The following is a 26,323-nucleotide window of genomic DNA, read 5'->3' as shown; positions in this document are numbered from 1 at the left end:
TGCCGTATTCTGGTCAAGAATAGGCGAAGTCATTGGCGGTGCCACAATGTTTATAACCCTGTGCCGTATATGGACCAAGGGCAGATATTTGAATGTTGTTGTTGCTAAGAACAGAACAGGAACAAGGATTGAAATGTATGTGGTATTACATTGCCTACTGTTGGGCTACAAGCAGGTTAATATGTTTGTGAAAGTGTTGGAAGAAACCTTTTCAAATAGATTGGATATTTTTTATGAAAATCTACACAAAATAGAGGCCGTTTGTTTGTTTGGAATATATAATTATTGCTCAATATGTTCTGTAACCTATACATGTGCTATAGTACCAGTCCTGTGTAAGAACTTGACTATAGGATTTGGTGTATGCTATGAAGCCTACAAAAACACTTGACTCATGACTCCATTCTCATGTCCTGTATTAGGAAAATGTATACAATTTCAGCTTGTTGACTCCAGACTTAGAGGGCAGATACCCTAGATAACATTCTTTCCTCCAGAACTCCATGGAAGAACAAACACAGGCCACTTGTAAGTATCACATAACTGAGATCCTGTTCAATAAAACAAGCACAAACTCTCAGCACGTTGTAGATTCCCCTCTACATGTAAGTAGACACAGGAGGAGGACTACAGTACATTGGCCATTCATCAAAGACGGCTAGGTAGATAAACACCCACATGCCTAGCATAGCAGCGTTCCAGACGATACAGACAGACTGCACGTACACATCGGCGTTCAAGGTGCGTCTCCTCTATAAACTTGTGGGGGGGAGAATAACAGGAAAGAATCTGGCGCTCTGTGTCATCCTCTTCTGTCGCCAGTTCAGCGGGTTGACGCAGGTTTTCAGCACGGTGCCACTGGTTTCCATGTCGCCAGTCAGCAGCACGTCAGTCGGAGGGGGAAATTTGTGAAAGTGTCCATGTGCCAGTTCACAGGTTTCCTTTTGGATACTAGGGCAAGACTGTGTGTTAGCAAATAGCTTTGGTGCATGACGTGGGAGATGGACAAGACGGGATCTGGAGGTCATACCGTGCATTTGTTATATCGTGTTGGCCTAAGGTTGTAGGTGTACATGTTGGCCTATCAAGCGTTTTGTCGATACTCCCCATTTCTCCCTCCACTAGCCTCCACGGAGTTGTATGATGGCTGGTGGATGGAATGCATTGTAAAGTCCCCAAGTCAATAACGGCTCAATCTGACATTTTTACTCTTAAATGTTTTATGTGATGTAGGCTACAATGTGAAAGGCTGATTGAACTGGCCCATTTTGGTATCCTAATGCATGATGGTACACACAAGTTGTTTCCCTTATTTGTCCTACCTTCAAGCTAGGTAGGTCTTGACATTCTTAAACATTTTAAGATCTCCTTTATTTAAGGTAATGTTTCTCCCTTGTATGATCTCAATTGATATTGTTGTATGAGGATAACATGTATTTTTTCATATTTGTGCAAATGGCTGTGTTGTTTCGAACTTTCTCCCTTTTAAAATTCTTTCAAAATCAGAAAATGTACACAATTCAGTGGATGTCAATCAACAAAAATGTACAAATAATATGTTGAAGGCATTATCTGCATTTGGCACAGATGACTGAACTACCCACTTATTTGTGTGTCTCTGTGTCTGCAGGTATACTGACAGGGAGGCAAACAAGGTATGTACAATCAGTGGTGTAAAGTACTGAAGTAAAAATACTTTAAACTACTACAGTAGCTTTTTGGGGTATCTGTACTTTACTTGAATATTTATATTTTTTGACTACTTTTACTTTTGTACATTCCAAAAGAAAATATTGTATTTCTTACTCCATACATTTTCCCTGACAACCAAAGTACTCATTACATTTTGAATGCATAGCAGGACAGGAAAATAGCCAAATTCACCACTTATCAATAGAACATATCATCCCTACTGCCTCTGTTCTGGCAGACTCACTAAACACAAATTCATCTTTTGTAAATAAGGTCTGAGTGTTGGAGTGTGACCCTGGCTATCCGAAAAATGTAAAAACAGGAAAATGGTGCCATCTGCTTTGCTTAATATAAGGAATTTTAAATTATTTATATGTTTACTTTTGATACTTAAGTATATTTTAGCAATTACATTTACTTTTGATACTTAAGTATATTTAGAACCAAACACTTTTAGACTTTTACTCAAGTAGTATTTTACTGGCTGATTTTCACTTTTACTTGAGTCCCACTGATTAGTATTTGTATATATGTGTCCTTTGGTGCGTTGATAAGTGTTGCAATGTTCGTTGGTGCGTGTGAGTACCTGTGCTGTGTGTTTTGGGCTTTCGTGCCCTTGTGGATTGATCAGATGATTACGGGTTTCGTCCCGTGTGTTAATCATTGTGCGCGTGTGAATTTATTCCAGGTACTCCTCGCTCTTTTGTTTGGGTTTCTACCTTGTGTGTTGTGTACGTGTGTGTTTGGTCTTTGTCCCCGTACCTTTACACGGCACACTGTAATTAGGGGTATAATTTTTTTAAATGATTCCGCATTGCTGCGCCTGTCTCCCGAATCATTGTTACCAATGTGACAAGGTACTGTATCTATACTTTTACTCAAGTATGCCAATTGGATACTTTTTCCACCACTGTGTACAATTGGTATTGGTTTGTCACATAATGTTATACAAATCACATGTAGGCTATCATCTAATTTGTATTAATGGTTTCTCTAAAACCTTATAGCACTCAGTCACAGCAGCCATCTTCTTCCTTCCTGAGCTCTTCGATGTAGATTCCAGACGTCTCTACATTATGGACAAGGTATGTGTATGAAAACCGTGGTCAAAAGTGAACAGTTTTTTCATTCACATTTACCACAAAAACCAAGGTATGAATACTGCCATGTGCACGCTTTGTTAATCATATGTATAATTATTATTTTTGTATTCACAGATTTCATCCTCCCTACACCGCTGATGAATATAACTGCAAACCTGTTCGATCACCATTCACTGCAAAATCATTCTTGCTATGGATACGAAGGATATCAACATATTAACACGCCAGAGAAAATATTGACTGAACTTGGAGCTCTGCTGGGAGTTGACCTAATATTTATATTTTTGAATTCTGCTTTGCCACTAAAATCATAATAAACATTGACTACTAAACTATTGTGTTATTGTTATGCTGATTCATAATATAAATAATGAGGGGAAACCCCAAAAGGTTATTCAAGGAACCATTAAAGTTTTTTTTTTAAGAACTTAGAGGTTCCCCCAGTTTCAATTTGAAGAACCCCTAAAAGATCTTCCAGGAACCATTTCTTTTTAGAGTATAATACTTCTGACAGCCAACTTTATAACTCCGCCCATAGCTTCTGGACTTTATAGCATTCCCAGAAGGCATGGATTATTGAGTCGTTGTTAGTTTTACACTTACGACATGCCTCTGCCGTTGTGCTGTAGAATTTGTGAATTTTGTCTTGTATTATATATTCTGTACATTTGTTTATACTGGATTAAAAGTACAATGTTAGCTGTAAATGTGTTAGTTATGTTCCAACATTCCTCCATCTTGTGCTGATATCAGTTCTTTTTTAGTCTTGATTCCAATAGTTAATTTTTTTCTAAGAGATTGTCTGTTTGATAGGCTCTCTGCAAGGTTTTGTATATCTTACCTATCATATGAATATCCTTTTCTGACTCAAATAGGATCCCTTCAAGACACAGCAGATCTGTTATGTGATTAGACATATAATGAGGTGTTAGAGAGTGGAATAAGATATGAACATACTCTATTTTCTTTTACAACTCTTGGTTACTATTGTACTTTTCCTGCTGTGAGAGAACTATACTATATCCTGAATGTCTGAATGATGGATATGGCCTGCTGCCATGTCTGTCAATGCATGACATTTAGCACCAAGCATAAAGGAGTCTAATCTCCATGCTTTCCCATATACTTCAGTGCCCATATGGCGACACATGAGCGTAGAGAGTGCAGCCGAGCCCAACCCAGGAAGGCATTGTACATGTAAGGTCAGGCGAAGTGTTGACAGCCCCCTCTTTTAATTACATAGAGCTGAGATCAGCACTAACGGTAAGGGTGTGTGTGTGTGTATATGTGTGTATATGTGTGTGTGTGTGTGTGTGTGCTATTCTGTGAGATTGTATCAACCTATTATTTATCCAATTGAGAAGGTCTCTTCTGTCAGATATTAAATAAATATGCAGTTGTTTGGTTAGGGTTTGAAGGTGATGTTTTAATGAGACAGAGGAACAGGTAGGGTTTTTAGAAAACCACACACACACAGACACACACACACACACACATACATACCTACACACACACACACATAGACTTACAGTACTGTAAGTGTGGACAAGACATGGCAGGCAAACAGGAAGTGAACAGTAGACTCTCGGGAAGTTGTGACATTCTTGTAAATATGGCCGTATATGGGTGTCGGTTGTGGTTGGTGAACTGTAACAAGAGATTATTGCTGGAGGAGAAGTACAGTGTTGAATTAAGGCATCACTGTTCTTTAATGGCCTTTCACTATAACCAAGGTGGCTCAGCAGATTGTTGCTTTTTTTCGGCATAAAATGGACATAACCAAAAATAAATTTAGATCCAGTCATGTTTGCTTTTTACTTCAGGCCGTCGATAGCTTTGGCAACGTGTCCGAAGACTTCATCCACAGGCAGTTCGGAGTCGATCTGAGGAGAACAAGAGAAAGAAAGGCATGAAATTAGATTACAAAGGGGGTGGCATCGTCATTGCAAAGTGAAGAGTATTTTGTGAGCGAGAGAGTGTTAGACTTTTCAGAGAGATGTGAGATGAGACACTTGGGTGTACTGTCACATTGTATCATTTTTTTTACGTGCCATTTAAAAATACAAATAAAATTATTCCACTGTGCTATACATGACAAACTTCCTCTGTCTTTTATCTCATGACAGTAGCCTATAGCTATTAGTTCCAGCCTCACCTTCCTGACGATGCCGCGGCTGGAGTAGAAGGCGATGACTGGCTCGGTGGCTTTGTAGTACAGGTCCAGGCGCTTCTTAATGGTCTCCTCATTGTCGTCAGCTCGGCCACTGGTCTCACCGCGCTTCATCAGCCTCTTGACCATGGTCTCACCCTTGGCGTCAATGTACAGCAGCAGGCAGGGGGCTCCGATCTGTGAGAAGACAGACAAAATGGTGAACACAAAGGTTTTTGAAATGATAAAGTCCTCTTAAGTGGGAGGTGATGGGAAAAATCTAAATATTTATTGAGAGAAGATCAATGGGAAATAGAAGAATATTGAGCTATTGGTGATTTATGAATGGACAGGACACCTCATAAGTTCATGTATGGATCGTTCTACAGAAGTAGTGTAAAAATGTCCATTTAAATCCTATTTCTCCAAACTTTTAGCACACATGTCAGGTAGACATATATACTACTCACACACTTTGTATTGCATATCTGAAATATGTACGTGAATTCCTTACCACCCCACTAAATGTGTCACTGCTGAAACATAGTGGGAAAAGTTGCTATAAAGGGAGAACCATGCACAGCAGGGATCATTTTGATTAACATTCTATTTCAGATTCATCTTCGATTCGCATACTAAATTAACAAAATAGTAAAAACATGATTTTTAGCCTGATTTTCAAAACCTTTACATTTAATTTAGAGAAATATTATCTCTATTGTTCTCTGTAAAATGTTCAATGTTGATTGAATTACTTAGGCCTAAAACATTTTTATGTTGTTAGATGTTTAAATGATCACTTTATCTTTATTTTGGTCAAATACCAGGCATTTCAGTGTCAAGTGTTTATTATTACTTTATTGAATGTTGAATATTGAACAATTAAAACAAAAACGATATACTTGCAATGAAGCCGCTCAACAACTACATCACATTTTCATCTAACAGCCTCCCATCCAGAGCGACACACAGAAGCAACAAGGGCACGTCAACAGATCTCCCACCAGCCCTCCAAGATCCCCCCCCCACAGTTCCCCAAGAGTGGACCCTCAACCATCCATTCCCCACCCCCGAGACCCCCTCCCAATGCACCAACAACCAACAAAATGAACAAAAGAGAAAAAAGACAAAGACAAAGGAAAACAGAAAACAATGCAAAAAACCAAAGACATCAAGGACAACAAAAAACCATAACAGCAAGGCCAATCAAAAATGTTTGCATGCATGTATGGCACTATTTACATGTGTGTGTGTCCATATGTGTTTTTTATTTTACCTTTATTTAACCAGGCAAGTCAGTTAAGAACAAATTCTTATTTTCAATGACAGCCTAGGAACTGCCTGTTCAGGGGCAGAACAACAGATTTGTACCTTGTCAGCTCAGGGGTTTGAACTTGCAACCTTCTGGTTACTAGTCCAACACCCTAACCACTAGGCTACCCTGCCACCCCAGGGTGCATTTGAATGAGAGTTTGTGTACAAACACCTGCACCTCATCAGCCTCAGCCAAACCAGCACAGTACAGTAGAGTAGGTTACAGTACAGCACAGTATAATAGAGCACAGAGTATAGTTTAGTACAGTAAAGTAAAGCACATTATAGACGTCTATGTTTTGGCCAAATAGATGTCAATGTTTGGGATCTTGGAGGATTGGAGCCCCCCCTGCTGGCTATGCATTTCAATACTCTACACTTTTTCCTGAAGTTTGCACTTGTCCACTACCCACATGGTGGTCCTCTGTAGCTCAGTTGGTAGAGCATGGCGCATGCAACTTTAGATTGGAGATGCTGCTGGTGCTGTCACAGACTCCATGCTGGCACAGATACAAAGATGAGACCTCTATTGTTTCAGTTGTGACAATTTGGACAAATTTTGTTCTTTAAAAAATCACCATTGCTAACATATGGCTGGCTGTCTTTCATGTGGGCATCCCAGCGAACATATATTTTAGTCCCAAAACCATAAGTTTACATATTTCTTGATGTATTCGGATGTTCGGTAGTGACACTTCTCCAAAATACATTAAGATTTGCAGACAGACTACTCAAAATGTGGCCATAGTGGAGAGGTGATATTTGTAGGGGTGGGGCTTAATTCTATTCATTCTACAGTCTTTTAAAGTGTGTGATTTGGTAGTTTGTTTATTTGGATCCCCATTAACTTTTGCAGAAGCAGCAGCTACTCTTCCTGGGGTCCATGAAAAAAACACAAAACATGACAAGTAACAAAACACACATTTAAAATACAATGATATACAAACAACGCAACAACAAAAATTATACAAACATTACAACTAAAAAATAATATGTGTGTTAGGAGTGTCTGTGTGTGGGTGTGTTTGTGTGTGTCCCCTTACAGTCCCCACCATTCCATGAGTTGTCTTTTAATCCGTTTTTTAAAGGTAATTTTGCTGTTTGCCTAAGTGATTGGAGCTGGAAGGGAGTTCCATGAGATCAAGGCTCTATATAAAACTGTCCGTTGCTGTGAATTCGTTTTGGACTTGGGGACTGTGAAGAGACCCCCGTTGGGATGCCTTGTGGGGTATGTATTGGTGTCTGAGCTGAAAGTTATTTGATTCTGCAGACAATCTGGATTTTTCATCACAGTAATACTTCTCATAAAAACTAGAAGAGAAGCAGTTCATATTTCGTCCATCCTCAACTAGGAAAGACTGGCATGCATGTTGTTGATGTTAGTTCTGTATGTGCTATTAAGGTCAAGGCGTGTTGCTCTGTTTTGAGCCAGCTGCAGCTTTGCTATGTCTTTCTTTGCTGCACTTGACCATATTACCGGACAGTAGTCAAGATGGGACTAGATCAGAGCCTGAACAACTCGTACAATTGATGTTTGTGTCAAAAACACAGAACATCTTTTTTTATAACAGATATACCTCTCCCCATCTTCACAACAACTTTGTCAATATGACTTGACCATGATAATTGACCATCCAATGTTATACCTAAGAGTTTAACGTCCTCAACTTTCTCAATGGTCACACCCTTTATACACAACTCCAGTTAAGGTCAAACGTGGGGACAGCATTTTTCAGAGAAATATATTTTTTTTAAATAAACACAACTAATAATTAGATCAGTATCTTTGAATGTAATAATAGAACAACTAAAGATATTTAAATAAGTGTAAAAAAATATATACACAAATCATGAATTGCTTTATTTTCGAACATGAAGTTTAGGAATCAGGGTTTGGGACAGCCACCTCCAAATAGAAATAGGTGTATAAACAATGACTTGTATATATTAATTAAAAAATACAGTGGCAAAGAAAAGTATGTGAACCCTTTGGAAATACCTGGATTTCTGCATAAATTGGTCATAAAATTTGATCTGATATCCATCTTGGTCACAACAATAGACAAACACAGTCTGCTTAAACTAAAAACACACAAATAATTATACATTTTCATGTCTTTATTGAACACACCATGTAAACATTCTTGAACACAATGTCCTCCCATGAACACAATTCTAGTTGAATGTTTTATGTATCGTAGATTCTTCAACAGAGATGTTAGCATGTTCCAGAGATATCTGTCAGTCTTTAACTGACACTCTAGGATTCTTCTTAACCTCATTGAGCATTCTGTGCTGTGCTCTTGCATTGATCTTTGCAGGACAGCCACTCCTAGGTAGAGTAGCAGCAGTGCTGAACTTTCTCCATTTATAGACAATTTGTCTTATTGTGGACTGATGAACATCAAGGCTTTTAGAGATACTTTTGTAACCCTTTCCAGCTTTATGCGAGTCAACAATTCTTCTTCTGAGATCTCTTTTGTTCGAGGCATGGTTCACATCATTTACTGTGCTTGAGGCATAATAAATAAATAATTGAAAAAATCTAAATCCATCTGTTTAAGATAGAGATATCTGTTTTGCATGGGCTACGTCTCATCCACCACATCCGCCAATGTTTGCCTTCGACATCAGTGGTGGAAGGTGGCCCAAGCTACAGAGTTGTTTGTCAGACCAGGAGACATCCTGATGGAAAATGAAACATAGATCAATGATGGCTAGAAGACCGGTGACATCGACCGTCGAGTACCGCCCGAACAAGGAGATGCATCGACTGTCGTGACAGTAACATGGTACTGGGCTGAACATTTTATTTGAGTGAATTTTATACAGCATTTCCACATCAAAGGTATACAGGTAATTCCATGATAAATTCTTATTATGTGTGTAGCTTATTTCTCTAAGATATAGGACAGGCACTTCAAAACATACTTCCTTTTGATTGATTTTTGGCCGTTTTTTTCCATGTATTAATCTGTGATTAAACACTTTTTTGTGGGCTAATAGCAGTAAAGCCAAATTCAATGTCTCATCAAATCATTTTGTAATATATTTTTTTGATACCTATAGGGGTCTTAAAATTCCAAATCAAATAGCTAAATTATCCTTAGTATGACCATCTTAAAACAATTCTGTGTTAGCTTAGGGAGATACAATACGCATTTCTTTGGTAAAAAAAAAGACAGGTGCTGCTGATAATACTGCCATCGTCGTCGATTCAGAGGACATGTACGTGCATGTGCAGCTCATGTATCGGATGGTGTCTGAACAAAAAGATTAAGGCATGTCATACTCTTTTTGGCCAGACAGTATCAGATACAAGGGCTACATATTGTAAGGCAGAGGGGCACTATTTCGCTCGATCAAATGCTTTCTCTGGTGAGCCACTTGCGAATTGAAGGAAAGATGGCAGGTGCACAGTGCACTGTTCGCATGCTGGAATTATTTTGGATGAACATACTAAGGTAACCAGTTTTTTAAAAGTGTTTTTTTTTTGGACAATCAGATGAAAACATCATGACTGGTTGTGTTCATGGCACATTAAAAGGTAATACATTTTTACAGATAAATTACATGTCTTTACTATAAATCCCATAACACCTTTTTGAGAAGGGACGGGGAGGAGGGGTGGCCTCAGACTGGCCTCTGCCTGGGACCTCCAAATCACAAAGTCCGCCCCTGGGAACAGTAAGGCTTTTCTAAATGTGAATCCATGTTCCTGTCTCCTCTTACCTTCTTCTCAAACTCCTCGCCCTGTTTGACCTCACGGGGGTAGCCATCAATAAGGAAGCCCTTGGACACGTCAACCTTAGCGATCATGGCATCCTTGATCATGTCCAAGACTGTGTCCTATAGGAGGAAAGCACGTGTACTATTTATTGACATGAAACATAGAAAGATGTTTGAACAGTTTTACTTCTGTGTTGATAAATAACTATGAACACAATAACACCCCTATAACAATTGGTATTTACCTGATTTATTGGTGCTTATTGCAAGAAGTTCAGCAGAAATGAATTGACGTGCTGTTACGCAGTAAGTGCTTTGTGGATATGATTCTAAAAGCTGTCCAATGCAGCCACTCACCAGGGGTACGAGCTCTCCCTTCTGCATGATGGCCTGGAGGGTCTTGCCCCTCTCAGAGCCGGAGGCCACCTCAGCACGCAGCAGGTCCCCGGAGGACAGGTGGGTGTAGCCATACTTGGCCACCACCTTCTCACACTGGGTGCCCTTGCCAGAGCCAGGCCCGCCTTGGGGACACATACAAAAAGGACAGGCGAGGGGTTAGTGGTGTTTGGTCGGTTGGTGAATCCCATCTAGCCATAACCTTAGTGGTGGTTGGTGAATCCCATCTAGCCATAACCTTACTGGTGGTTGGGGAATCCCATCTAGCCATAACCTTACTGGTGGTTGGGGAATCCCATCTAGCCATAACCTTACTGGTGGTTGGGGAATCCCATCTAGCCATAACCTTACTGGTGGTTGGTGAATCCCATCTAGCCATAACCTTAGTGATGGTTGGTAAATTTCATCAAGCCATAACCTTAGTGATGGTTGGAAGTGTATGACACAGGGCTGTTGTATGTATTTACTGTATACTTTAGTGCATTCATTCAAGAGAAGTGTTGTCTACACATCTAATGTTTTATTTTATTTATTTTATTTGACATTTATTTAACTAGGCAAGTCAGTTAAGAACAAATTCTTATTTACAGTGACGGCCTGGGAATTTCAGGCGTTTAGAACATGTACACATGCTGTATGTTGTTGCCTGATGGTGTTGATTCTCATTTTGTGTGGAGTTTCACAAAATTAGAGGAAAAATCTATTTCACTCACCCACAACAAAGATGATCTTGGCGTCCTTGATTTTGTCTAGAAGGAACAGAGACAACAGAGCAACATGTGAGTCTTGGTAGTTCTAGAAACAACTTTAGACGTTTAGGTTACTCATTAACCCTGCAGCTTGCTAAGAGTAAACCAAGTAATAAAAATGTTTTTAACGTGACAGTGTAATAAACCATCATCAGAATGGACAAATCGTCCAGAGCAGCTGGCTGAGCAACCCATCTTGACACGGAACCTCACTGCACTGCACTGGAGCTAGCGTGCCATGCTCTACTTTGCCTAATTAGACTACAATGGAGTTACCTTGGCAACTATAACCAATCACAATGCTTTGTGACCACATAGAAGATGACCCCTAACTAGAATTCTGGGGTAAGTTCACCCAAATTCACTGTAGTCACACACATTTGGTAGCAATTTGGGATGTTTATGCATAATATTATTTAACATGAGGAAATGCCGTGTTAAAGTCACTAGGGAATCCAAAAGTACTTTCTAGTAAAGTCTTATTATATCTGGATTGGATTTGCACAAGCAGTGCAAACATATCTCTCAATGGAAAAAATGTATCAGTCACTGACAAGTAGTAGCTATAAGAAGTTGCTAAGAAATCCATGTTGCCTCATCGATTTAGCAACAACAATAGAATGTATAGCTACAAACTCATATAAACTTTTTTCCCATGTGAGTGTTGTGTTAACTGTGAATGTACAGTATGTTCCTTTCAGCTGTTGCAATATCAAAAATAACTAGCAAAGGTCACCATAGCCTAAGGATGCACTTCCACCATGAAAACAGTCTTATGTAAAAGGCTGACCAACATAAAATGATTTCTCATAATTACCTGCCATCTTGATCTGTTATGTAAGGGTTGTTCCTTTTAACTGAAATAGAAGACAGAGAATACAGATGTTAGCTTGTACATTCAGAGCTAGTATCACATTTCAACTGCAACTATGCAAATATTTTGGTAAAACAATCTAACTTTCTTATTTAAATTAGTCACCCATATAATTTCAAAGAGAACTAAAGACGGTAATATTGGTCAGTAGTTTATCTTAGTATACTTACAAATCTCTGTTAAAAGTTCATTACTGCAAATTACATAATCTAATCTGAAAACATTCATATTCATTATATTGTAGTAAAGCCTATACTCTTTCTCAGTTTTGACATTAAGACAGTTGATGTCCAAGCAAAAGAGAAAATGTGTAAGTGAGAATAACCACTTACGCATGAACTTGCTACTTTCTTATAATGTACAGTCCATTCGGAAAGTGTTCATACCCCTTGACTTTTCCACATTTTGTTACATTACAGCCTTCTTCTAAAATGTATTAAATGCATGTTTTTCCTCATCAATCTACACACAACACCCCATAATGACAAAGCGAAAACAGGTTTTTGGAAATATTTGCAAATGTATTACAAATTAAAAACAGAAATACCTTATTTACATAAGTATTCAGACCCTTTTCTATGAGACTCGAAATTAATCTCAGGTTCATCCTGTTTACATTGATCATCCTTGAGATATTTCTTGATTGGATTCCACCTGTGGTAAATTAAATCAACTGGACAAGATTTGGAATGGCACACACCTGTCTATATAAGGTCCCACAGTTGACAGTACATGTCAGAGCAAAAACCAAGCCATGAGGTCGAAGGAATTGTCTGTAGAGTTCCGAGACAGGATTGTGTCGAGGCACAGATCTGGGGAAGGGTACCAAAAAATGTCTGCAGCATTGAAGGTCCCCAAGAACAGAGTGGCCTCCATCATTCTTAAATGGAAGAAGTTTGGAACCACCTGGACTCTTCCTAGAGCTTGCCACCCGGCCAAACTGAGCAATCGTGAGAGAAGGACCTTGGTCAGGGAGGTGACCAAGAACCCGATGGTCACTATGACAGAGCTCCAGAGTTCCTCTGTGGAGAAGGGAGAACCTTCCAGAAGAACAACCATCTCTGCAGCACTCGACTAATCAGGCCTTCAGACGGAAGTCACTCCTCAGTAAAAGACACATGACAGCCCGCTTGAAGTTTGCCAAAGGCACCTAAAAGACTCTCAGACCATTAGAAATAAGATTCTCTGGTCTGATGAAACCAAGATTGAACTCTTTGGCCTGAATGCCAAGCATCACATCTGGAGAAAACCTGGCAGAATCCCTACGGTGAAGCATGGTGGTGGCAGCATCTTGCTGTGGGGATGTTTTTCAGCAGCAGGGACTGGGAGAATAGTCAGGATCAAGGGAAAGATGAACGGAGCAAAGTACAGAGATCATTGATGAAAACCTGCTCCAGAGCGCTCAGGACCTCAGACTGGGACGAATATTCACCTTCCAACAGGACAATGACCTTAAGCACACAGCCAAGACAAAGCAGGAGTGGCTTCGGGACAAGTTTCTGGATGTCCTTGAGTGGCCCAGCCAGAACCTGGACTTGAACCCGATCTAACATCTCTGGAGAGACCTGAAAATACCTGACAGAGCTGAGAGGATCTACCCTACTCTATCTTCCTTTTTCTGAAGGCTCAGTAGTCCAGGTCCAGGGTTTTATGTAGGGGCTGTTGACCCTGTGGTCTTTGTAAATGTCACCCAGGCATCTGAGTCTGTGCTGTGCCCTTTTGGGACTCCCTTCCTGGCCTATTATGGTGCTCTCATCAGGGTCTCCAGCCTACTTGGAATGCCAAACACTCACAGCCTCCAGTCAGGGGAGGACCAGACATGTCCCAGGCAGCTGGGGTTACCGTTATGAAGTATGATTGATTTGACATGAGGCGTAAAATGTGTGTTATATTGTGTTACGCTGCACAATGTTGATCACATACATTGACCTTTACGTTGACTGTACATTTTTTGTGCACCTCTCTTTCCCCAGCTATAAAAATACCCTGTCAGTCCCCCGTGCAGTTGTTTCCAGATACCATGTCAACTATTCCCAGAAAGCACATGGAATGCTGTATTGCACTTGCAGCTTGGAAAGCCAATGAAAGTGTAGCATATAGTATTTCGCAATAAGCACATAATCTGTCATTACAACTGCAGTATTCCCTGCTAGCTGTTGTGCAAACAGGTGATATACTTTATTGTATGTGGTCCTCCTGTGGTACTGCTACTTTAATAGTGGTGATATGCCTTTAAGGGAAAGCAGTGAAACTCTTTGACATCATCAGCCCAGTCTGAGTTATGATATTCTGTAGTCTGAGAGGGTGAGAGAGAGAGGTATACTGTAGCTTGTTGTGTGTGTGTGTGTGTGTGTGTGTGTGTGTGTGTGTGTGTGTGTGTTGTGTGTGTGTGTGTGTGTGTGTGTGTGTGTGTGTGTGTGTGTGTGTGTGTGTGTGTGTGTGTGTGTGTGTGTGTGTGTGTGTGTGTGTGTGTTCCAGGCTGTAGGGCTTCACTGTTTTGGGGCTGCACCATTAACTGAGAAGAATCAATAGAATCAGAATGCAAAATGCTGTAAATAGAGTCATATTGCAAAGCAGGTAGGCTGATGTCTGAATGCAAAAATAACATGAGGAGAGAAGCAACAGGACAGGCACAGGAACATGAGTCATGAGCGAGTCAAAATCCAGCCTAGCCTGTTCTTTTTATCTCCTTCTGTGCATGCAGCCTAGGCATGCTCTTGTCAGTCACTGGGATTTATAAATACTGTGCGATGGTCTAGTCCATTCACAGCCATGGTGGATGACACATAGAATGACACACGCTTCCTTTAGCTGTCAGCTTTCCATAGCCTCTAAATGAATTGCATCAGAGAAGCAGTTACAGCTAAGGTCAGGCGCCACTGCAAATGCTCCTCTCTCTCTCTCTCTCTCTCTCTCTCTCTCTCTCCAGCCAGTCCAGCAACCCTGCTCACTATTCCCTCACAAGCCTCTCTCTGTGTTCCTGCAGCACAACAAGCCCCCAAGCCATACTTCCTGCACTCTCTCTTCTTCTGCACTGCTGCCATTGTGTGTCTGTACTGTACTGACCTCTCTGTAACGGTGCAGATCTGTCCACCAGTGTCACTGTCCCTGTATCCTGTGTGTGTCTGAGCAGTGTCCCTGATGCACGGTGGCCCTCCCTCTCCTTCCTCCTTCTTTTTATAGCGCAGCTCAGCCTGCTCAGACACCAGTGCATTCTGGGAAAAGAGGGAGAGTGAGGGAGGGCGAGAGACAGAAGGAGAGGGAGGGGGAGGGTTTGCAGGCAGTGTGCTGCTCTAAGGATTAATTATTGTTGTGTTGTGTGTTCGATCCGCGGCTGCTCCCTTTGCATTTAAATGTTACGCCCTGCTTCATTAAGGAGAGGTTGTGTAATCGAGGGGAAGAGAGAGAGTGCTAGGGAGACACCAAGCTAACGAGGAAGTCAGTTAAGGGGGGGATTATCAACCTATTGCAGATTGAGATGTAGTTCCTTTAATATGGACTGAACCAACTGCTGGGGAGGTCAGTAGGGAAACACACTGCTACTGTACAAAGGAGCCCACTGAGCACAAACTGGTTGAATCAAAGTTGTTTCAATGTAATTTGTCAATGTATTCTGACGTGGAATCTATATGGAAAATACATTGGATTTGAAAAGAGTAATCAATTGTTGTTTTGAGGGTAAAATTTCAACCTCAGGATTATGTCATCATTGTAACCAATTTTCAGCATAGACAAACCTTGTATAAAATGTGTTGAATTTGTACTTTTGAAACAACGTCATTAATTCAACATTATATATAATATATATATGTTTGTTTTTAACAATAGGCTGGTGTAACAAACCTCGTCCTCCTCTTCTGAGGAGGAGAAGCGAGAAGAAGCGGAGGACCAAAACGAAGCGTGGTAAGTGTCCATAATGTTTATTTTAAAACATAAACTGAACACTACGAAATACAAAACAATAAACGTGAAATGAACGACACAGTCCCGTGTGGTGACAAACACTGACATGGAAGACAAACACCCACAAACCAAAAGTGAAACCCAGGCTACCTAAGTATGATTCTCAATCAGAGACAACTAATGACACCTGCCTCTGATTGAGAACCATACTAGGCCGAACACAAAAACCAACATAGAAAAACAAACATAGACTGCCCACCCCAACTAACGCCCTGACCATACTAAAACAAAGAATAAAATAACAGAACTATGGTCAGAACGTGACAGCTGGGCACCACCTCCTACTGGAGATTTGATCTACAGCTGATCATTTAGTCTCCCATTCAGGGTTTTAACCAAGCCCATCACAGCTCAGCTATTATATTTCGAGAGCTTGGGTCTATATTGTTCTATCCGCAAAATATTATTCTGATATAATTGTCTTTAAAGTTACAATCCCTCATTTGTATTTTTTTGCATTTTATTAGTGATCCCCATTAGCTGGTGCTTAAGTAACAGCTACTCTTCCTTGGGTCCAAACACATCAAGACACTTACATTACACAAAAAAAAGATAAAATAGTACATTGTACAACATCGCTACACCACTACATATCCACAACATAAAATACATGATACCACCATACAAGAATACAGCAATGTACATGCGTGTACAGTGTGTGCTAGCACCCATGTGTGTATGCATGTGTCTGTACCTGTGTGTGTGTTTCTTTACAGTCCCCGCTGTTCCATAAGGTGTATTTTTATCCGTTTTGTGATCTGATTCTACTGTTTGCATCAGTTACGTGATGTGGAATAGAGTTCCATGTACTCATGACTCTATGTAGTACTGTACACCTTCCATAGTCTGTTCTGGACTTGGGGATTGTGAAGAGACCTCTGGTGGCATGTCATGTGGGGTATGCATGGGTGTCCGAGATGTGGGCTAGTAGTTTAAACAGACAGCTTCAGCTTGGCAACACTTCTTACAAAAACAAGTAGTGATGACATCAATCTCTCCTCCACTTTGAGATTAACATGCATATTTATTTATTTTACTCGGCAAGTCAGTTAAGAAAAAAATCTTATTTTCAATGACGGCCTAGAAACAGTGGGTTAACTGCCTTGTTCAGGGGCAGAACGACAGATTTTTACCTAATCAGCTCAGGGATTCAATCTTGCAACCTTTTGATTACAAGTCCAATGCTCTAACCACTAGGCTACCTGCCGACCCTATGATTAATATTAGCTCTCCATGTACATTTAAGGGCCAGCCGTGCTGCCCTGTTCTGAGCCAATTGTAGTTTTCCTAATTCCCTATTTGTGGTACCTGACCACACAACTGAACAGTAGTCCAGGTGCGACAAAACTAGGGCCTGCAGGACCTGCCTTGTTGATAGTGTTGTTAAGAAGGCAGAGCAGCGCTTTATTACGGACAGACTTTGCCCCATCTTAGCTACTATTGTATCAACAGTTTTGACCATGACAGTTTACAATCCAGGGTTACTCCAAGCAGTTTAGTCACCTCAACTTGCTCAATTTCCACATTATTAAGTACAAGATTTGGTTGAGGTTTAGGGTTTAGTGAATGATTTGTCCCAAATACAATGCTTTTAGTTTTTGAAATATTTAGGACTAACTTATTCCTTGCCACCCATTCTGAAACTAACAGCAGCTCTTTGTTAAGTTTTGCAGTCATTTTAATCACTGTAGTAGCTGACGTGTATAGTGTTGAGTCATCCACACACATAAACAAATTGGCTTTATTCAAAGCCGGTGGCATGTCGTTAGTAGAGATTGAAAAATGGTAAGGGGCCTTGACAACTGCCCTGGGGAATTCCTGATTTGACCTGGATTATGTTGGATAGGCTTCCATTAAAGAACACCCTCTGTGTTCTGTTAGACAGGTAACTCTTTATCCACAATATAGCAGGGGGTGTAAAGCCATAACACTTGTGTTTTTCCAGCAGCAGACTATGATTGATAATGTCAAAAGCCGCACTAACTTTTTATCATCAATTTCTCTCAGCCAATCATCAGTCATTTGTGTAAGTGCTTTGCTTGTTGAATGTCCTTCCCTATAAGCGTGCTGAATCCCATCCTCCTTAATAAAACGTGTTTTGTTTCCTAAAGGTATCGAAATTGTAAAAAAAAGTTATACTCTTTGAGATGCAATAATCACGTAGCCAGTTGTGAAGAGAAAGAATCCTGCTAAAGCGTTCAATGCCATGAATCAGAGAGGGCACAGAGCCAGATATGATTGGGGGATACCTATACAACCTGTACAACTGAATGCATTCAACTGAAATGTGTCTTCCACATTTAAACAAAGAATCAATCATCTCTTTCAAATCCAGTTTAAATTGTTCAGAACTGCCCTTCGTTGATTTGAATGGTGTGAGCAATTTTTTATCTTGTAATCTTTTGAACTTAACAACATGAACTGGGGTATTTACAGTAATTTATAGGTAGAGAACATTGAACAGAACACAGACTACTACCAATGGGCTATCATGAGAATGATTATTGAGAGACCCCTTGTTAAGTAAATATATTAGCTGTTGCTATCGAAGCCGTTCCAAAGGCTAAGTTTAACCGAACAAATGAAATCTAACCATACTTTACACATCATATATCATGAATGATACTATTTAGGCCTATATAAGCATTTGCAAAGTCATCAACAGCTATTGTTTCAATTCAACACAGGGTTCAACTGAAAAATAAACAATACATATAGGCCTATGGTTTCAAGCTTTGGTTGATTTCAAAAGTAATCTTCAAGTTAATCATTAAGACTCTATGTTGGATTCATGTCGCCATTTCAAAAATCTAAGTTAAATCCAACTTTATCTAAAATGCATTCAAAGTTAGATTAGATTAAATGTTGTCCTATTGTTTTACTTTGACTTTAGGTTGAGATGGAGACGTGAATCCAATTACTAATTGGAAGACAAACTGCATATTGAATTTGTGTTTGGTTGTTAATGCAACCAAATATCAACATTTGAAGAAGATTTACAATATCTTCTGCTTAAATAGTTCTATCTGTGCCACTGACTTAGTCTGGTTTTAATTCCAGTTTGTCTCCAAAGAAACATCTAAGTTTAAAGAATAGGACTAAATGCAATCAAACTTTAAATGAACTTTAAATAAAGTTTAACTTTATTTAGTCTTAGTCTTTAACTTGATTCTTGGTTGAGATGGAGACGTGAATACAGCATATAAATTCTTAATTTGTAGACAAACTGGAATTTGTTGACAACCAAACACATTTCAATATAACTTTTGCACTACAGTAAATAGCCTATGAACAAGTTAACATATTAAATGTTGGATTCACGTCTCCAACTAAACCAAAAATAAGTTCAAGAATAGGATTAAGCCAGTGGCTCAGATGAAACTATCCAAACATTAGATACCCTTTAAATTTCAAGATTTGATTGTAATGTCAACCAAACACAATTCAATAATCTTTGTAATACAGTAAACAGCCTAAAGCTGAGGCTATCTTAGAATCGAATGTAAGAGTATTTCTTCAACCTTAAAATCAGTCACACATCCATGGCCACATATTGAGGTTAGCCTACTGTAACTATATATATGTCTTCTTATGTCATCATAGAAAGTGTGCATGTTCAAGATGATAGCATGCAAAGGTTGCAGGTCTGTGTAGAGCTTCACAATTGCTATAATGATCTGTGTAGAATCTTGAACATCATTGATTACTTACACTATGTAAACTGCAATCCAGGTCATTTGGCTGTGCTAATACATGAAGTACAGTGATAACGTATTAAGTTGTTGAATAAATACAAAATATCTGTCATTGTATAACCATTTGCAATTTGGTGTGCCTTTAAATGGCTGAACGCATAGTGATAACACATTGGGAATTCAGGAAACTTCTGGCTGTCTTTTTGAAATCTCATTGACTAACGTCTCAACCAAATGTTACCCACATTTCCACGTTTAAATGACGTGGCGTGCCCAATGAAAGGTTTGTGGTCTATTCCAGCAGAAGATTGGAGTTGCATGGGAATTGCTTGGCCTTTGCTCACTTCTTTTCCCATAGCAAGCTTCCCTATGACATCATAGAGCAGAGGCTGTTTATGTACAGTAATTATCAAAGGAAGGCTGATCCTAAAAGAGTAAAAGAGAAATGATGCATATGTGTTTTTGCAACAAACAGGAAAAGAGCCAATGTGCAAAGGTGAACCACAACTCAAGCTGAATAAAGAGCTTTGCAGTCTGATCACTGTTACATGGTTTCAAGTTTTAATTGCACATGCACAATGCAGTAATCAATAGCAATCTAATAGAAGAAAAAATAATAAGGTAGAACAAAAACACAAGATATAAAAATAAGAAGTACACGATAAAGTAAGTCAGCATAATATACCGAACAAAAATGTAAACTGTCACACCCTGATCTGTTTCGCCTGTCTTTGTGCTTGTCTCCACCCCCCTCCAGGTGTCACCCTTTTTTCCCATTATCCACAGTGTATTTATAAACTCAGCAAGAAAATAAATGTCCTCTCACTGCCTACTGTGTTGATTTTCAGCAAATTTAACATGTGTAAATATTTGCATGAACATAACAAGATTCAACAACTGAGACATTAACTGAACAAGTTCCACAGACATGTGACTAACAGAAATGGAATAATGTGTCCCTGAACAAAGGGGGGGTCAAAATCAAAAGTAACAGTCAGTATCTGGTGTGGCCACCAGCTGCATTAAGTACTGCAGTGCATCTCCTCCTTGTGGACTGCACCAGATTTGCCAGTTCTTGCTGTGAGATGTTACCCCACTCTTCCACCAAGGCACATGCAAGTTCCCAGAAATTTCTGGGGGGAATGGCCCTAGCCCTCACCCTCTGATCCAACAGGTCTCACTCGTGCTCAATAGGATTGAGATCCAGTCTCATAGCTGGCCATGGCAGAACACTGACATTCCTGTCTTGCAGGAAATCACGCACAGAGCGAGCAGTATGGCTGGTGGCATTGTCATGCTGGAGGGTCATGTCAGGATGAGCCTGCATGAAGGGTACCACATGAGGGAGGAGGATGTTTTCCCCGTAATGCACAGCGTTGAGATTGCCTGCAATGACAACAAGCTCAGTCCGATGATGCTGTGACACACCGCCCCAGACCGTGACGGACCATCCACCTCCAAATCGATCTAGCTCCAGAGTACAGGCCTCGGTGCAACGCTCATTCCTTCGACGATAAAAGCGAAACCAACTATCACCCCTGGTGAGACAAAACCGCGACTCATCAGTGAAGAGCACTTTTTGTGCTATTATTGCCCTGGCCACATCTGTAGTAATCATGCCTCCTTGCAGCATGCCTAAGGCACGTTCACGCAGATGAGGAGGGACCCTGGGCATCTTTCTTTTGGTGTTTAGTAGAAAGGCCTCTTTAGTGTTTAGTTTTCATAACTGTGACCTTAATTGCCTATCGTGTGTAAGCTGTTAGTGTCTTAACGACCATTCCACAGGTGCATGTTCATGAATTGTTTATGGTTCTTTGAACAAGCATGGTAAACAGTATTTAAACACTTTACAATGAAGATCTGTGAAGTTATTTGGATTTTTACCAATTATCTTTGAAAGACAGGGTCCTGAAAAAGGGACGTTTCTTTTTTTGCTGAGATTACCTGTGTTCTCTGTTTGTGTGTTGCCAGTTCATTTGGTTTGTCAAGCCTACCAGCGTTTTTCTCCTTGCTCCTGTCTGTTTCTAGTTCCTGTTTTCACGGTTTTGACCATTCTGCCTGCCCTGACCCTGAGCCTGCCTGCCGTTTCTGTATCTTGTCATACCACCCTGGTTTACTGACCTCTGCCTGCCCTTGATCTATCGTTTTGCCTGCCCCCTGTTCTAGTAATGCACTTTTGTTACTTCGACATTGGCTGCATCTGGGTCTTCCCTGAAACGTGAGAAACGCAACATGCAACAATTTCAAAGATTTTACTGCGTTGCAGTTCATTTAAGGAAATCAGTCAGTTGAAATAAATACGTATATTAGGCCCCAATCTATGGATTTCCCATGACTGGGAATACTGATATCAGGCGTGTGGATCAGAAAACCAGTCAGTATCTGGTGTGACCACCATTTGCCTCATGCAGCACAACACATCTCCATCCCATAGAGTTGATCAGGCTGTTGATTGTGGCCTGTGGAATGTTGTCCCACTCCTCTTCCAATTGCTGTGGCAAGTTGCTGGACGTTGGCAATAACTGAAACGTGCTATTATACACATCGATCAAGAGCATTCCAAACATGGGACCAACACGTTGCATTTCTTTTTTTGCTCGGTGTACAGTAGTTAGCAGTCTTATGGCATGGGATAGAAGCTGTTCAGGAGCCTGTTGGTGTCAGACTTGATGCATCAGTACCACTTGCCATGCATAAGAAGAGAGAACAATTGTTACATCTGTTCCTGCCATGCCCTCTACTTCTCATCCTGTGTCTCCCTAGCCTGCCGCCACTCCTCCAGTGCTCTCTCCCTCTCTCCCTGTGTGGGTGTATGTGGTTGTGTGAGTAGAGACAGGTGTGCTGGAGGCGGAACAGATCCCCACCAGCTGCAACCTGTTCCATAATCAAGACCTCTACAAATACTCTTCCCCTGGCCTGCTTCCCCTGGCACCCCATCTCCCCCCTGCTTTTCAATAAACACATTAGTTACCTTATCCCTGTCTCCTTGTCTGAGTCTGCACCTGAGTTAACCTGCTCCGCCCTGCCTAACAACAATGGCTTGGGTGGTTGGAGCCTTTCACGATTTTCCGGGCCTTCCTTTCACTCTGACTGATATAGAGGTTCTGAATGTCAAGGAGCTCGGCCCCAGTGATGTACTGGGCTGTCATTACCACCCTCTGTAGTGCCATGCAATCGAGGGCGGTGCTATTTCCATACCAAGCAGTGATGCTGCCAGTCAAGATGCTCTCACTGGTATAGCTGTAGAACGTTTTAAGCATTTTAGGGCCTATGCCAAACCTTTTCCACCTTATTCACAACTGTGAGCACGTGTGTGGACCATTTTAAATTCTTAGAGATTTGGATACTGAGGAACTTGAAGATTTCGACCTGCTCCATTGCGGCCCATTGATGTGGATGGGGGCATGCTTACCCCCTGTTTTCTGTAGTCCACAATTAGCTCTTTGGTCTTACTGACATTGAGGGAGAGGTTGTTGTTCTGGCGCCACACTGTCAGGTCACTGTCATCCTCCCTGTCGGCTGTCTCATCTGGCCTACCACCGTTGTTTTGTCAGCAAACTTGATGATGGTGTTGAAGTCATGCGAGAACAGGGAGTACATTAGGGGACAAAGCACACACCCCTGTGGAGCCCCTGTGTTGAGGGTCAGCATGGCGGAGGTAAAGTTTTCTACCCTCACCACCTGGGTTCAGCCCGTCAGGAAGTGCAGGATCCAGTTGCAGAGTCCTAAGCTTTGTTACGAGCTTGGAAGGGACAATGGTTTTGAACAGTGAGCTGAAGTCAATGAACAGCATTCTCACATAGGTATTCAAATCAAATCAAATTGCATTTGTCACATGCACATGGCTAGCAGATGTTAATGCGAGGGTAGCGAAATGCTTGTGTTTCTAGTTCCGGCCATGCAGTAATATCTAACAAGTAATCTAACAATTCCACAACAACTACCTAATACACACAAGTGTAAAGGAATGAGTAAAGGAATAAGAATATGTACATAAAAATATATGAATGGGTGATGGCCGAACAGCATAGGCAAGATGCAGTTGATGGTATAGAGTACAGTATGTGCATATGAGATGAGTAATGTAGGGTATGTAAACATTATATAAAGTGGCATTGTTTAAAGTGGCTAGTGATACATTTATCACATACATTTTTCCATTATTAAAGTGGCTAGAGTTGAGTCAGTATGTTGGCAGCAGCCACTCAATGTTAGTGATGGCTGTTTAACAGTCTGATGGCCTTGAGATAGAAGCTATTTATCAGACTCTCGGTCCCCACTTTGATGAACCTGTACTGACCTCACCTTCTGGATGATAGCGGGGTGAACAGGCAGTGGCTCGGGTGGTTGTTGTCCTTGATGATCTTTTTGGCCTTCCTGTGACATCGGGTGATGTAGGTGTCCTCGAGGGCAGGTAGTTTGCCCCCTGACACAGCCCGACAGGATGCTCTCGATTGTGCATCTGTAAAAATTTGTGAGTGTTTTTGGTGACAAGCCGAATTTCTTCAGCCTCCTGAGGTTGAAGAAGCGCTGCTGTGCCTTCTTCACCACGCTGTCTGTGTGGGTGGACCATTTAAGTTTGTCCGTGATGTGTACGCCGAGGAACTTAAAAGTTTCCACCCTCTCAACTACTGTCCGTCGATGTGGATAGGGGGCTGCTCCCTCTGCTGTTTCCTAAAGTCATCGGTCATCTCCTTTGTTTTGTTGACATTGAGTTTGAGGTTATTTTCCTGACACCACACTCCGAGGGCCCTCACCTCCTCCCTGTAGGCCGTCTCGTCGTTGTTGGTAATCAAGCCTACCGCTGTAGTGTCGTCTGCAAACTTGACGCAGTCGTGGGTGAACAGGGAGTACAGGAGAGGGCTGAGAATGCACCCTTGTGGGGCCCCAGTGTTGAGGATCAGCGGGTGGAGATGTTGTTACCTACCCTCACCACCTGAGGGCAGCCCGTCAGCAAGTCCAGGACCCAGTTGCAGAGGGCGGGGTCGAGACCCAGGGTCTCGAGCTTAATGACGAGTTTGGAGGGTACTATGGTGTTAAATGCTGAGCTGTGGTCGATGATCAGAATGCTTACATAAGTATTCCTCTTCTCCAGATGGGTTAGGGCAGTGTGCTGTGTGGTTGCAAGTGCGTCATCTGTGGACCTATTGGGGCAAATTGGAGCATATTGGAGTGGGTCTAGGGTGTCAGGTAGGGTGGAGGTGATATGGTCCTTGACTAGTCTCTCAAGGCACTTCATGATGACGGAAGTGAGTGCTACGGGGCGATAGTCATTTAGCTCAGTTACCTTAGCTTTCTTGGGAACAGGAACAATGGGGGCCCTCTTGAAGCATGTGGGAACAGCAGACTGGGATAAGGATTGATTGAATATGTCCGTAAACACACCAGCCAGCTGGTCTGCGCATGCTCTGAGGACGTAGCCGGGGATGCCGTCTGGGCCTGCAACCCTGTGAGGATTAACACATTTAAATGTTTTACTCATGTTGGCTGCAGTGAAGGAGAGCCCGCAGGTTTTGGTAGTGGGCCATGTCAGTGGCACTGTATTGTCCTCAAAGCGAGCAAAGAAGTTGTTTAGTCTGTCTGGGAGCAAGACATCCTGGTCTGCGACGGTGCTGGTTTTCCTTTTGTAGTCCGTGATTGACTGTAGACCCTGCCACATACCTCTCGTGTCTGAGCCGTTGAATTGCGACTCTACTTTGTCTCTATACCTACGCTTAGCTTGTTTGATTGCCTTGCGGTGGGAATAGCTACACTGTTTGTATTCGGTCATGTTTCCGGTCACCTTGCCCTGATTAAAAGCTGTGGTTCGCCCTTTCAGTTTTGCACGAATGCTGCCATCAATCCACGGTTTCTGGTTGGGGAATGTTTTAATAGACGCTGTGGGTACAACATCACTTGCCGATGCACTTGCTAATAAACTCGCTCACCGAATCAGCGTATTCATCAATTTTGTTGTTCGACGCTATGCGGAACATATCCCAGTCCACATGATCAAAGCAATCTTGAAACGTGGAATCCAATTGGTCGGACCAGCGTTGAACAGACCTGAGCGCAGGTGCTTCCTGTTTTAGTTTCTGTCTATAGGCTGGGAGCAACAAAATGGAGTCGTGGTCAGCTTTTCTGAAAAGAGGGCGGGGGAGGGCCTAATATGCGTTGCGGAAGTTAGAATAACAATGATCCAGGGTTTTGCCAGTCCGGGTCGCGCAATCGATATGCTGATAGAATTTAGAGAGCCTTGTTTTTAGATTAGCCTTGTTAAAATCCCCAGCTTCAATAAATGCAGCCTTGGGATATGTGGTTTCCAGTTTACATAGAGTCGAATGAAGTTCTTTCTGGGCCGTCGATGTGTCTGCTTGGGGGGGAATATACACGACTGTGATTATGATCGAAGGGAATCCTCTTGGTAGATAATGCGGTAGGCATTTGATTGTGAGGAATTCTAAGTCAGATGAACAAAAGGACTTGAGTTCCTTTATGTTGTTATGATCACATCACGTCTCGTTAATCATAAGGCATAACCCCCGCCCTTCTTCTTACCAGAGAGATGCTTGTTTCTGCGTGAAGAAACCTGGTAGCTGTACCGACTCCGATAGCGTGTCTCGAGTGAGCCATGTTTCCATGAAACAAAGAACGCTAGTCTCTGATGTCTCTCTGGAAGG

General features: G+C 41.4%; 1 protein-coding gene and 1 long non-coding RNA gene across 2 annotated transcripts; one reads left to right on the top strand and one right to left on the bottom strand.

Moving 5' to 3' along the window:
* Nucleotides 1-630: 630 nt before the first annotated feature.
* LOC112219837 lies at nucleotides 631-3,438 on the top strand. Its single transcript, XR_002948802.2, has 4 exons — nucleotides 631-741; nucleotides 1,631-1,655; nucleotides 2,700-2,777; nucleotides 2,910-3,438. It is a non-coding gene; the product is annotated as an uncharacterized LOC112219837 (long non-coding RNA).
* A 762-nt stretch (nucleotides 3,439-4,200) lies between these two features.
* ak1 (adenylate kinase 1) lies at nucleotides 4,201-15,217 on the bottom strand. The gene is made up of 7 exons (XM_024380479.2): nucleotides 15,073-15,217; nucleotides 11,950-11,989; nucleotides 11,097-11,132; nucleotides 10,345-10,508; nucleotides 9,991-10,107; nucleotides 4,951-5,142; nucleotides 4,201-4,678 (listed from the first exon to the last, which is right to left on the bottom strand). Exons 2-7 carry the CDS (start codon nucleotides 11,954-11,956, stop codon nucleotides 4,610-4,612), a joined length of 585 nt encoding a protein of 194 aa, XP_024236247.1. The 5' UTR covers nucleotides 11,957-11,989; nucleotides 15,073-15,217; the 3' UTR covers nucleotides 4,201-4,609.
* Between the last annotated feature and the right edge of the window lie 11,106 nt (nucleotides 15,218-26,323).

Source organism: Oncorhynchus tshawytscha, linkage group LG20 (assembly GCF_018296145.1).
Source record: "Oncorhynchus tshawytscha isolate Ot180627B linkage group LG20, Otsh_v2.0, whole genome shotgun sequence".
Classification (NCBI taxonomy): Eukaryota; Metazoa; Chordata; class Actinopteri; order Salmoniformes; family Salmonidae; genus Oncorhynchus; species Oncorhynchus tshawytscha.
This window is presented reverse-complemented; position numbering and strand designations above follow the sequence as displayed.